General features: G+C 36.5%; 1 protein-coding gene across 1 annotated transcript; it reads left to right on the forward strand.

The window, feature by feature from the left end:
- The first annotated feature begins 6,160 nt into the window (after positions 1–6,160).
- On the forward strand, positions 6,161–12,699 carry LOC140136484 (ileal sodium/bile acid cotransporter-like). The gene is given in 3 exon segments (XM_072158203.1): positions 6,161–6,359; positions 10,730–11,381; positions 11,384–12,699. Coding segments are annotated over 2 exon segments (1,113 nt in total). The 5' UTR covers positions 6,161–6,359; positions 10,730–11,288; the 3' UTR covers positions 12,404–12,699.
- Positions 12,700–14,675: the final 1,976 nt, after the last annotated feature.

The following is a 14,675-nucleotide window of genomic DNA, read 5'->3' on the forward strand; positions in this document are numbered from 1 at the left end:
AAATCCTGGTGTTAAAATTAAGCATCAAATTGTGTCTTTTAGTGTGATATTTTGATTTTTATAGGCCTTTAGTTCGCCCGTGAGCTTTTTACAGAATTCATTTTTAGCGTCTCAAACTAATATAGTTTGCTAAAGAAGATATTTCCCACCTCTGTAAAGCACATCGTGTGGGTCTATATATTATAGTTTTGTCAGAATTTCCGTTTTATTTTACCCTTTTCCCTTCATGCTACGAAAATGTCAAACTTAGTACTTTACCTCGAGAGCAACCAGCAGAAATAATCGATATTTCAATTGTTGTCAACCCAGGTCCCTTTTCCATTGAAAACCAGGATTGCCTGACCAGCGATTTGGTAGCCCAAATCCCCAATTCTGGTAAATGAGGTGGATTTTGGAAATTTGCTCCCGTGATAGCCTGCAATTTCAATTTATAGGGCTATGGATTCCATGATTATGAAAACCATTTTGTCTGTTTGTTTGTTTGTTTGTTTATTTACCTAGGATGAGGTCCATGGGAAAATCCACTGTCCAAACCTAGAAAAATTCGCGTGTTATTAGAGGGGATTTTAATTTTCTGTCCCTCCTATCTCCAGGTGAATTTTGAATGACCCCCCCCCATCGCGGGTTGGCATTTTCATTACACCCTTCAGACTTGCGTTCGGGTTTGTGTAGGCCTATTTGTCATAATTTAGCGCTATAGGACCTACTTTCTAAATGTATAGCTATAGCCGTGCTATATAAATATTATAAGGTACCGGTATGTAATATTATGTAGGCCTATGGGGGTGGGGTGGGTACTCAACACATTTTAACCATGACTTACAATGCAAGGCTCATTGTTACCATAAATGATTTTTCCTTTAGGTCATTATAATAGGTTGTTATAAACTTCCGTGTTTAACCTTGTATTGTTTTGGCTGCTTCATTATGACTTTCGGTGGGTTTAAGCAATTTCAAACAAACACAAACAAAAGGCACTATACCGAAACACTAGGTAATTTCTTTGCTATATTGAAGTTCTGGCAAACTGTATCCAGGCCGGGCACCCAGAGATATCGATCCACAATGCTAGTATTTCACGCGTGGATTTGAAATTTTCTCAGCTGGTAGTCAAAAATTATGGAATCAAAACGGAAATTCTGACAAAACTATGATATATCGCTCACGGTGATGTGCGTTAGAAAGTTGGGAAAATCCTTCTTTAGCGAACTATATTACTTTGAAAAGCTAAAAGGTTGATCCAAAAAAGGCTCGCGGGCAGAGTTGAAGCCTATCAAAATCGAAAATCTTACACTAAATGAATGAATTTCACGACTAAGTTTAACACTAAGATTTTAAAAAAAAATACAGTATCAAGCATTACAGTTTTTCCTGACATTTACTGAAAAAATGAAAATTATTGCTTTTCATTTGGCCGAGAAAAAAATTTTACACTGAAAAGGTGTAACTCAAAATTTTGTTCATTTGAATACCAAATTCGATCGTTTGTATTGCCTTATTAAATGACTGAGTGAGCCTTGCAGAACAATAACAATCGGTTGTCCTGCGTTTAGACTGCAGTGACATCTCATTAATTTCACTGGACCGGATATTTTGTTATCTAATCCAGCTCCAGTGACACCTCTGGACCTTTAAGGGTAGACGAGGTATTGTTGGTCGAAGCGACTAAAAAAATCAATGTTCTTCATCTAGATCCATATATTATTGAAAAATGACACCTTGATGTTTTGCAAAAGTTTATTCTGCAAATCATATACTTTGCAAACTTGCTTACTTTATTGTTGTTAATGAGTTATATACGTTTTACAAAAGTGTTGTTATTTCAGCCCTCTTTACAACGTAACTCAAGAACCGCAGTACCTATAAAAGTATATATGTGATATTTTAATTTTTCTACACATTCGCTATGAATTGAGCAATACAGTTTTTGTTAAAGCTCACTACCATTCGTAAGATGCTGTGAACTACCAAATCACAACAGTTTAAAATAAATAACAACCTTAAGGGGGTACTACACCCATGTGGTAAATTTGTGACTATTTTTGCATTTTTCTTAAAAAATAATTACACACTGGTAACAAAAGTTATGTATATTATTGGGGCAAGGAATCCAATTACTACACTGAAATTTCAGTGACTCAAGACAAGCAGTTCAGTATATATGATAGGAAACGAGGTACATCCTAGCGGTACCTTATTTCTGATCATAAATAACAAACCACTTGTCTTGGGTCACTGAAATTCCAGTGTAGTAATTGGATTCTTTGCCCCTATAATATACATAACTTTTGTTACCAGTGTATTATTAGTTTTTGTGAAAAATGCAAAAATAGACACACATTTATCGAGGGGTGTAGTACCCCCTTAAGATGCATTGTAATGTCCTTTTACCTTGAAAAATCAATATAACATACATCGCCGTAATCCGTGGTAGCGCTAGTTTTTATGCCCCTCCCCCAGTGAACGTTGGCCTTAATCCCGGGCCTTAATCCTATCACAGATGATCCTATCCAGGACAATGAACATTCGGCGTCACTGGAATAAAATCAGATAAATAGTCCAACGAGTAGGACCCTTTTTCTTAGTTACATTACCAGAGTCCGAGTATTGTAACTAATAGACTGGTTTTATTTTGGAAATATGTGCTTATGCATCAAGCGGCAAGTGCGCGTAAAAGTTGGCAACCAAATTGTTTTGGTTAATTCGGGTATGCTGAATTCAAAAATTTTGTCCGCCAAGCCATATTGCTAGCTAGCTAGAGGGGCTCACACATGATCAAAACGCTCATCAGAAAAGTTCTATAGAACCGAAATCTTATCGTTACCGACTAGTAATGAAACAGAGACCCAACCGTACCATTTAACCATTAAAGATCTCTGCGATTTTCCCTACAAACTCAACAAATTAGGGTCCAATCTATTGAGTTTGTAATAAATAATTATTTGGCTACTCAGTTGGAAAAATATATCACAAAGTTTATTTCAAAAGATCGCATAATCATTCTCTTACACAAGTACGTACATGACCTTTGATGATGTAATATCTTAATGACATTGCTTGATCATGCTGAAAGTAAGACAACAACCAACAGTTTGTATTGTGATTGTTGAATTGTTATTTTTCTTAAGAGTCATTGTTTCATTTGTTTTGACTGAACTCTAACAATAGACGCTTTCTTGCATGCATCGTGCATGCAGCGCGTAAATATTCGATATTCAACTGCGTTTGCCTTGCAATATATAATGCTAGCTAAAACACAATTAGCTATAGGTCGCGATGTCTGAATAACATATATTGCTATTTTCATGATTATTTTCAATCCTGAATATTTTTGTTTAATTCTGCAATAGATTATCGTTGATGTTTCTAGCCTTGCTAAAACATTGGGCGTGTACGTCGGTGCAGATTTCCCTGGACTTCACTTTGGGGTATGTCCATAAAGCCATAATGTGTGATTTGCTTTTTCTTAAATTTCTACTCTTTGCACGATTGCATTACACCCCCTCAAAAAAAACAACCCGAGTATATCATATTTCGGTTGCGACATGCAAAATATATTGTTTTCAGAGATTTAGTTTTTGTTATCATACCATACCATTGGGATAATTTTGTGTTCCTGATAATAGTATACCTGGAATCGCTGTAGACCTATACACTCATACTCATATACCAAAATAGTAAATCATAGACAAACATTACAAAATGTGCTAAAGTGGAAGTTTTATAGCTGTAAATACTGTAAAACTTTCTCAATGCATACATTGCAAATATTCATTACTCAACTTTTGAGCACAAAGGGAACAGAGCAACAATATGAGTTAATTGAACTCAGTTTTGATTGAATTATAGCAGTCAAGTTAGCTCAATAGTTAAGGCGTTCGGGTGTGAGAGGTTGCGGGTTCGAACCCTAACGGTGCCTATAGTATGCTCTCGTGGAAAATTGAGTTAGCTTGAATTTCCCCTGGACAAGGAACTTACTGCTAATTATCTCGTTGTAACACGTACGAAACTCGGGAGCTGATCCTGGTTGCGATGGTTATTTGTGGAATGTCTAGGGTGTGCGCTCTTGAAGCAGCAAAGTCCCTGATTTGTTGTTAAATGGTTTGTGGAATGATGTGGGGCCGCGACAACCTGTAAAGTGTGCTGAGGCTTGTGGATCAACGTCTAGGCTTTGTGCCTGTGCGTAGCGCACTATAATCACTTTTTTTTTATACTGTTGAGTAAAAAATTAATCAATTGAGGTCCGTTTGACTAATGTTTTTGCTCTGTTCCCTTTTTACTCAATACCGAGTAATTTTTACCATTTTTTATTTAGAGTGTACATTTCAACTGTCACGTTACCCCTGGGCACGTTACATTTCTAGTGCACTCTGATAACCTGCGAAAAAAGGGTTAATAGTTTTAGGTATATAATCTGAAAATCCTATCGTTTCAATCTTATGCCTTTTTGTACCGGGGCCAGCAAAGCTGGCCGCGGTACTTATTAGTTGGATATAAAAAATTGCTGTTTCTAGGCTATGTATGAAACAGAAATTCATGAAGAAAGCACGTACCTGAATCAAGTTGTTTTTATGATGTTTTATGCTTGTAATGTGTAAACATATAACTTGTGGTTGAACGGATATCAGAAATATTGTGTTGATTTTGCATGGTAAGGTAAAATAGGTATATGTTTTAGGAAAATAATTTTTCTGAATCTAGACTAGGAAGTTTTGCTGGTTCTATTCACTAGAACACTTATCTTGGCAGGCTATGGGATCATGTGGGCAGACACACCGGGTACCATACATGCTTTGTGTGAGTTCAGTATCTCAGTGTGTTGTATGATATGTGATCCAATATCTCTGGTGAGAGCTACCTGCTGAGTTATGATGACATAATTATTTATATAATTTACACATCTTACTCTATTCATGTTCCTAGTGGTCTGTCTGTGGTGGTCTGTTATCTTAATAGGCCTATGTGTTGGATAATTTTCAACTACATGTAACATGTTTGACCATGCAACATGCAGTAAACATGGTAAAAGTTGAATCCCTCACATCGAAGACCTGTAGGCCTATTAATAAATAAGCAAGATCACTGAATATTGGAAATATGTACATTTCCTGGTAACACGATGATGACCAAAAGCTATTGATGCACACATCACCTTCAAATATTTGGGTCTATTTTTATGATGACAAATATGTCACAACTAGAATGAAGCTTAGGGCATAGGTCCTAAGTAATGATTGAATTTTGTTACTTAGAATATTGGCTATCTTTTAGAATACCATACCACTTTTTACATTCACAGTGTGGCTTTAAAGGTGCTATTTTTGGGTTAAGTTTTCGAAAAATAATATTTCTCGAAATTTTGCTTGTTACTTTGTATGCTTAAATTCTCAAAAACAAAAAGAGCTATGAATGAATTAATCTATAATATAGGCCCTAAGGTGCGAACGTCGGTTGTTTTTTTAGGCCACAAGACCATTTAGCAATCCATGTATGTGGGGTATATGTGTAGGGGTGTTTGTACCCTAACAGTGTCTGCTTCCTACTCATGCCATCCAAACCTGGTGATAATAATATTTGAGTAGGAGGACATGGGAATTAGCGTCAACTAATCCTTTTCACCAATAGGCCCTACCACCAATCAACCAGTACTTCCCACCATCCAAAATCTCCCTATTTTGCCAGCCAACAATATCACATAATTATCAGAGATTACCCCATATGTTTAATTGCAAGCATCCAACCAAGGCCAATCAATTAGATGTACATCCTTGAATCACAATTGTCATTTTAAAACCATGTCTCGCCTGTCAAATATTACACATTACAAGCATCTTTCAGAAGGATTATTTAATCTTCACATGAAATCATTCCTGTCCCGGTACATCCCTTTTTAAAGGGTTTTTTTTACTTAAACCCCGTAGCTACATGTTTGATTAAGATTACACGATATTATGCTTGGAATTCTTTTGTCCAATGTAGTATGATAATTTGCTTTAAATTGCTTTACATATAGTTCTTTCTATAAATGGCGCCGGAAGAAACAATCATTACAAAGCAAAAACTGACAATCACTGGGTTGCCATGGCAATCGTCACGTTCACAGACAATGACCGTTGATTGACACACAGTTACAATAATATATTTTACTCGCAGTCGTGAGAACAGCTAGTTGATTGAAGATTTTGTTCTGCAGACCAACTTCATTTAGTCTTGGAATAATCTTGGAATAATGGTTAATAGTCTTGGAATAATCTACATAAGTACAACGGGTCTTTTACCAGTTTTTCAAAAAGGATAGAAGTGACGGCTGCTAAACATGTATCGCATTTTCACAGATATCATGCCTAGGCACATCTTTGGTAAGCATGTATTTTTTCAAATAGTGTCGATTTGGATTTTTATGTACTGTAAAGATGTACTGGTATACTACCTTAGGTTAACGTTATCTTACACGAGTTAAAAATATCAGAATAATGTGGCGGACTATAATAGGTCTACGTGAATTAATGAAAGTGAGCGTTAAAATCTAAATATGTGTTTCTTTTTAAGACTGAATCTAAACAATTGCGTAAAAACCGTCTTTCTCATTTATTTCCCATTATATGTACCTATAATAATTGTGTATAAGCTTGAATGACGTGCATTCTGCACGTTAACAATGGTTAAAGCCGCTGATACCGCAATTCGCGGTGGAAGTGATGATGTAACAGGATTAATTACCATAGATGATAAAATATTTGAATACTTAGTATATCGCTCTGCACTACAAGCAGGTTGCACTGCGTCTCATTTTATATAATTATGATCCAGGTCATTATCCCCTTAGATTGCAAACTGTTAATGATCTCCTTGTTTTACTAATTTCATGCCCAATTATTATGGGAAATAATTAGTTATTTCATACATATCAAATTAGAAACCTATACTAATTTGTGAACCTTTCCCAGAAGACCCGGACGTGTCAAAAATCACATTTCAGATCTTTACAGAGATTAGAAAATAAAGTTTTAAATGAAATTTCTTTGAAAATGTGTTGATCCGCCCGGAATGGGGAAGGTTCGCTATGTTGAAGGTCCGCTATGAAATAATAAGGTCCCGAATAAGGTTCGCTATGTGAAATAAGTTTCGCTTTGTCCTAACTAATCCTAACCTAAAACATTTCATGGCCCTTATCCCTAAGTAACCTTATTTCATATAGCGAACCTTATTTCATATTCGACAAAGCGGAGTTATAACATTGCGAACGTTATTTTATATTCGACATAGCGAACCTTTTTTTCGACATTTGCGAAACTTATTTCATAATATTCGGCATAACGAACCCTTTGATACAGGAAAGTACCGATTCGACAAGGGTTCTTTAGATGTAAGCAGATTAGAGTCAATGTCAATGCAATTCCGAAGAATATTTCCAAATATTATACATTACTAAAATGCTTTTACTGATTACTAGAAACATTCAGAAATTTGTAACAAAATTTATTGTGTAGCTTTTTTGCCGCGATGTGCTGGGTTAAGGCGGCCATATGTCTTTGATAACAATTAAATAAAATAAGCATGAAAAAGGGAGATTGTATGCAGGTTGTGATGAAAATAGATGGGCATATAAAGCAAGTGAACAATGTATATTGTATTCGCTTATCATATCAGGTCATCAGAACATCTTCTATATTGCCTTTCTATATGAGCCTGTATCTAATATAATTATGATAATAAGTTGATTACATGATTGCTTAAGGGATCTGGAATGAGCGTTTTGAGCGTTTCGACAGTATTTTTTGTGGGACATGAGAGCACATCAGACATATCGAATTGCATTCTGAATACGAATAATGTCTTTCTGATATCAAATAATTTTAATTTTTTTTAATTAACGATATAATACAAGTTTATGACAAATTATTAAAATTTGATATTTTTCACATTTTTGATATAATAGTCCTGGAAGTTAATTTTATAAATCTAATGATATATTCTTAAAGTGTATGTAGCTGGGAGGAAAAGCCGACGATCAATTGAAAAGTGTGACCTTTCATATTGAAGATATGGATTTTCCCCCAAAAACCCAATTTTTTTGGTGTTTTGGGGAAAAATCCATATCTTCAATACGAAAGGTCAAAATTTTCAATTGATCGTCGGCTTTTCATCCCACCTACATACACTTTTTAAAGGGGATCCAGTTGACCAGGCAAACTTTCAAGGATACCCCAATTAAGTAGGCTTAAAATATAATCAAGTCAATGTTCACCTCTATACCACCAACTTTGTACAGCTCCCAACTTAATGTGTTTTCCAGATATTTGTAGCGGCCTTTAAGTATAAATCATCAGATTTATAAAGTTTACTTCGAGTACTGTTAAATATCAATTTTTAATCATTTGCCATAAAATGTGTATTACATTGCGAATTTCAATAAATCAAAATTATTTGATATCAGAAGGACATTCTTCGTATTCAGAATGCAATTCGATTAGATATGTCTGATGTGCTCCAATGTCCCACAATAAATACTGTCCAAACGTTCATACCCCACCCCTTAATGTATGATGAAATATTGCCTTGGGGCAAATCTACCGAGACTGAAAAATGATTTCAATTTGCATAAGTAATCATCTCACCGAATATTTGAGCCGGAACTCGTCAATTTATTTGCCTGAATTAGGACATATGCAACGCATACACAGATGTTAATTTACATAATTAGTCTATTATTAAATGGTATTAATTAACCACGGTGCACTGGGAGATGCTTCATCCTTTCCAATGAATTCATGGTGTGTTCTGAAAACTCATTACCGAAATGGCGAAATGGAGTCAAATTTGACACGTTTGCTAGTCAAATGGGCTATTCCATTTAAAATCCACACTACCCCTGTGGAAGATTTTGGTAATATCTTCCACAGAGGGAGTATGTTTTTCAAATGTAATTGGTCAGGGTTAATCATTTTGAAACCCACACTCCCCCTGTATTATGGCTTTACCTATATCTTCCACAACTGGAGTGAGTATTTCAAGTGGAAGTTGCCCAATTTTATTAAAAACTCATACTCCCTCTGTGGAAGAATTAAGATAAATCTTCCACAGGGGTAGTGTGGATTTTAAATGGAATAGCCCAATTTGACTGGAACTCGAGTAAGATCACATCTTGCTAAAGGAAACATATTCAAATTCGGCCTGACCAGTCAAATTCTTCGAGATTAAAAATCCATATGTAACATGAATAAGATATTCACGGACAAATCCAAAATTGTATTGAAACATTTAAATCGAATTAATGAATTTTGATATATCAGATTGAATATTTAAACCTTATTTAGATAATTGGTTCCGATCTTAATTGTAGGAATATTCAGAGAGTGGGATACCATACGTATAGGCATGAGAGTATTAGGGCATAAGACACAGGTATATTGCATAGTGATCCAAGTACAAAAATGCGCATGTGAAAATATTTTTAATTCGCTGAGAACTCCGATTTCCGGGTGCAAAATGAATACAGCATAAGTTGTGTAATCTGGCGATCAACTGGATTATATAACACCAAGTATTTTCCATTTTAATGAGAAATTGGGCATGTGGTAATTTTACTTTTCTACAAAAACATGAAAATTTGACTAAACTCATGAAAATGAATGGTTATAGCAGCTAAGACTGAATGTCCGTTTTAAGTTGCAGAACAATACTTCACAAACAATGGTTCAAGTGGTAATTTGTAGCTCAGTGAAGTACTAGAAATGCAAACTTGATAATAATTATTGCTGAGGGTTTGCAAATGTTCACAACTATGTGACAAGTAGCACGTAAACACACTTCCTTTAATTCTCTTCACGCGGGTGTCGACTACAGACGACAGTTTCAAAATGTTTTCAAAAATTCAAAAATTTCAGAAATGTAAATTCTCATGACCATATTTGGAATAAGCATGAAAAATGCATTAAAATGAGTACAAACAAGCCTAGTAATGGTTCAGTAGTTCTTAAGATAGCTCATGATATTTCGAGAAAATATTTCAAAACTTAAACTTTTTCCGTTGAAGCGCATGGCTATAGCAGCAGAGCATTAATCCACTTCCAAGGTTCTTGAACCAAACACTCCTGTTTGACACAATGAAGGTCTATTGCACCTGTAGTTCTTGCATGTCAAATACCTGGACGTTCCGAAATCACGTGGCATTGTAAAAGTAGTCCCAGTAAAACGTATCATAATTCCAACACATCGTAGAAAGTTCTGTATTTGGTGACCCCTTAAGCAGTTAAGCGCATAACTATAATACTGTATTGAAAGAAAAATAAGACGTATGTTTCTGTGTGAATATTATGACTTCATAATGATTGTTGTGACAAGATTGGGTCACAAAAGGAAACGATACGGTGAAACAACAATGACCTTGGCCTATCGGATCCGGTAATGATCACTATCAACCTTCACATTGACCAATAAATGAACTTGTCTGTTATTAATACATTCGAGTCCTAGGGTTGGAATACAAGCTTCGTTCTTTCATATGTGGTGCTCCAATAGTTTTTTTGAAAAAAAGTCCATTTGCAATTTAACCAAACATTTCCATGGTGGTATACATATCAACTATAACATATTGCTGTAATTCCGTTAGGGGTAAGTAGCCTTACTGGTAAAATACCTTTCCTGCTCTTCATCATTATGATGTTTTACAAAACAAACTGAGCTTGATTTAACAGGATTGCATTTCTGTCATTATTTTATCTTGCAGACGAGGAATTGTGAGTATACGCAGAGTTTTAATGCGACGGTTCCATCCCCGACATGACCGCAATGGCTACTATCAAGATCTCCGTAGCTTTGATACTGTGTGTGATATCTGTATACAGATCACAAGTTAACGCAACGCTGACAATATCTCGTGATCCTACAGGACCGTTGTATGTAACAGAGGGTGCAGACACCTCGCTGACATTAAACATCACCGGTCTAACAAAGAGTCTAGTACTTGGTGTATTCAGTGCTGATACGAGTATATTTACTGTTCATGAAAATGCTACTTTCCTCTTGGATGTCACCAATTACGACCAGACGCTGTCTGGAGGGAATAACACCCAGGATCTTGGTACAAATTTTACTATTGTGATACCAGTGACAGGTAAATTCATTGGAATACGTAATCTGTTATTTAGCGCATCAGGTACGGACACTCCGTATATAGAGGAGGACATTTTCTTCCTCACGTCGTCAAGGTGAAGCGCAAAGAAAACCGTCTTGTAGATGTTTTCAACTACATCCTCATCCTGTGGTTGGTCTTCTCCTACGTGTCAATGGGAGCCACAATGGACTGGAGAGCCATCTGGGAAAAACTTAAGAAACCCTATGGCGTCATCATTGGCTTACTTTGTCAGTTTATCGTTATGCTCTGCCTGCCTTAGCCTTCAGTTTGGCCAAACTGATGTCTCTTGACAATGCAGCTGCTTTAGGACTGATCATCATTGGTTGCTGCCCAGGTGGTTGGGTTAGCAACATCTACAGTCTCCTCTTAGATTGTGACTTGATTCTAAGTATCACCATGACGACGTGTTCTACTATACTTGCTCTTGGTACGATGCCGGCTAACTTGTTCATCTATGGGACTCCTTATACGACCAAAGACAACAATCTTGCCGTCCCATACACCTGGACAATCCTTCAAATACTCATGCTGATTATACCCATTCTTGTCGGGATGATTCTCTATTACAAAACACCAAGACTTGCTGAAAAACTCGGAAAATTCCTGCGCCTTATCGCGATAATAATGATCTTAATCGGGTTAGGTTTTGGATTACCTGCCAACCTATATGCATTTTATGTACCTTTAAATGTCGTCTTTGTAGCTCTCCTTCTTCCAATAGTTGGAAGCATTTTAGGATTACTGTTGGCCAAAGCCTCCTGTCTTTACAACACCTCTGCCGTGACAGTAGCTCTTGAAACGGGAGCGCAGAATTCGCTCATTGGAGCCTTGGTAGCGCAATTTTCCTTCCCACAGCCTGAAGCGGATCTTATAGCAAGGGTACCATTAATGGTAGCAATGTTCACCATGGGCTACGGAGCGCTCGTCACCTTAATATACGTTATATTTAAGAGATGTCCAGGAAAGATTCATGCCCCGGAAGTGGACGAAGAAGCTTGCGAATTAACGGTCAATAACACTGCAAATGAGGCGACTGGAGGGAGAGAAAACGGAGATGATGCTGTGCTACCAGCAAGGAATTCGACGCAGGTGGATAATAAGATTAAACCTATGGTTCACGAAAATGGCGGGTTTACAAATGATGAAGCCCAATCTAATGTATCCACCAGTAATAATCAGAATGAAGTTTCCACAAGAGCAAAAGCTGGACTGAATGGATCAAATAATAACAGTAACTTTGAAACTTTGGAAAATACGTATTTTTGATTCGAAAATTGAGTTGGAAGTCGTCACTTGAACACTTTGTGGTCCGGGGTCCATTTCACTAAACTTTTAACCCCTTCGTAACTCAAGTAACCGTTCGTAAAGTTACGAATACCTATTACCATGAATACCAGACGTAACTTTACGAAGGGTCCCTGTAGTAACTCCCTATTACTCACGAAGGGTAGGCTACCGTTCGTAAGTAAGTTTCGTGAAATTGAACTTACTACTCATTGCAAATTACGGATGATTTTGAGAACGAAGCTTCGAAAAGTTTAGTGAAATTGACCCCAGGTTATTAAATCGTTCTTCGAAGTGATATTGTAATAACTTCAGATCATATTTTGCTGAAGATAATTGGGAGATCATTATTGTATAAACTCCCCCCAAATATTTTTTCAAGCATCTATATCCGAGATTATTATAATTACCATCTTTACAAGTACAATGACACCACATTTGTAACAATCATCATTTTCACAGCTAAGTACATGTATGTCTTATGAATGTAGTGATGCCTGAAACATAATGTGGCAATTTACCATTATTCTGTGCTCAAACAACACTATTCACTAACCTCAACAGCATGTGATAAACCATACGCAGCCTCTAGAGCCTGGCACCTCCTAACCAGCCTGGTTACATATTGCTGTCGGATGGCATTCCATATTTTCTCAACCAGAATTCGTCACAGGTCATTCAATGTGGTTGCATTGGTTGCTCTGGCACACACAACACAAGTGTTCAATCGGGTTTGAGGTCTGGGCTGATGGCAGTCCATCCAATCTACTCCCATATTCTGTTGGTAGTCGTTGATTACCCTGACACTGTGGGGGCGAGCGTTGTCATCTTGGTGAAGATTTGGGATTGCAACTTGCTTCACAGAATATTGGTTAATTTGGCACATTCTGTTTGAGATCCCACTACATTCACACAACGTAAAAATCAATCTCTTACACAAGACATACCCACGCTTGATATGTCTTTCATGCAGATTTGTATTCAGGTTAAATAGTTGCGTTTGCGTTTAATGACCCAGAATTAGAAACAGGGTCATCCATAACAAACGCCAGCCGTCTTCGGGAAACACCAGACTTGAAAGGTCTATCTGACCCATGAAGTGCCTCATTTACGCGACCAAGGCAAAAACGGCTTTGCACTGTAAATAATTCGGTATCGTCGCCCGCCCTCTATAGTCAATATATAGAAAGCTCGATTTATAATTGTGTTATTTTCATTCGTCAGCATGTGGCAAATAAGCATTTTTGAAATATGGCGGGCACAAAAGGAGAGGGCGTACTTTGAAGTGATTAATCTTTTGTCGGCTAAGAAGCATGCAAAAGATTACTCAGGTCAAAGTACGCCCTCTCCTTTTGTGCCCGCCATATTTCAAAAAGGCTTATTACGATATTCACGTTTATACAACCAAAGACAGTATCTACAGAATAACCATGGCGATATTTCATTCGAGTTATAGCTTTTTTTATTTTATTCAGTGCTGAATATACAACCATATAATCAAATATGAATAAATATGTAAAGTATGAATACATTTAGACAATGCTATATATTTGGCAAAACAATGACAATGTACATGGTGTCCCTCCTTGAACTGCATCATTGGAAACTTGCATTTTTGTGGGTTCTTAATGCCCGAGTCAAACAGAACTAAATGGTTTATGAGGTTGAGGAATAAAACACTTATCACATACCCTTTTTATTTTTGACAATTAACCGCTTAAAATTGTCAATTTTAAGCCATTTCGCGGATTCAAATATCAATCACTGGAGTACCAATCACTGCGCATGAGGGGTCTATTGTCGTCATTGATTGATATTTGAATCTGTGGAACGCATTGAAAATTAAGTATTTGCGTAAATTTTAAATATTTCAGGAACGAAGTGGTCCATTGTCAAAATTCAAAGTAAACATGGTAAAGGTTGTAACTTATTTAGACTGGTATCTTTCGTACAATAGGTAAAGGTTTTGGATTTAAGAATAAAATCTTGCCTCTCTCCACTTGTTGCCTTGTCACCCCCCCACACACACACACCCCGGTCTCCTCCCAGAAAATCCTGTACATACACTTACGATCGTGCGTAACTTCCGGCCGTAAATTTGTTATCAGAATAAGTATTTGGAGATTATAGGTATTTTAATACCTATAATCTCCAAATAAAAATATATATTTATATTTGTAATTTGTATTTTAATTAAAAGTAATTATAGATTACATAATTGACCCTATGTATATTTTTTCATATAATACTTTGA

This window comes from Amphiura filiformis, chromosome 16, assembly GCF_039555335.1.
Source record: "Amphiura filiformis chromosome 16, Afil_fr2py, whole genome shotgun sequence".
Classification (NCBI taxonomy): domain Eukaryota; kingdom Metazoa; phylum Echinodermata; class Ophiuroidea; order Amphilepidida; family Amphiuridae; genus Amphiura; species Amphiura filiformis.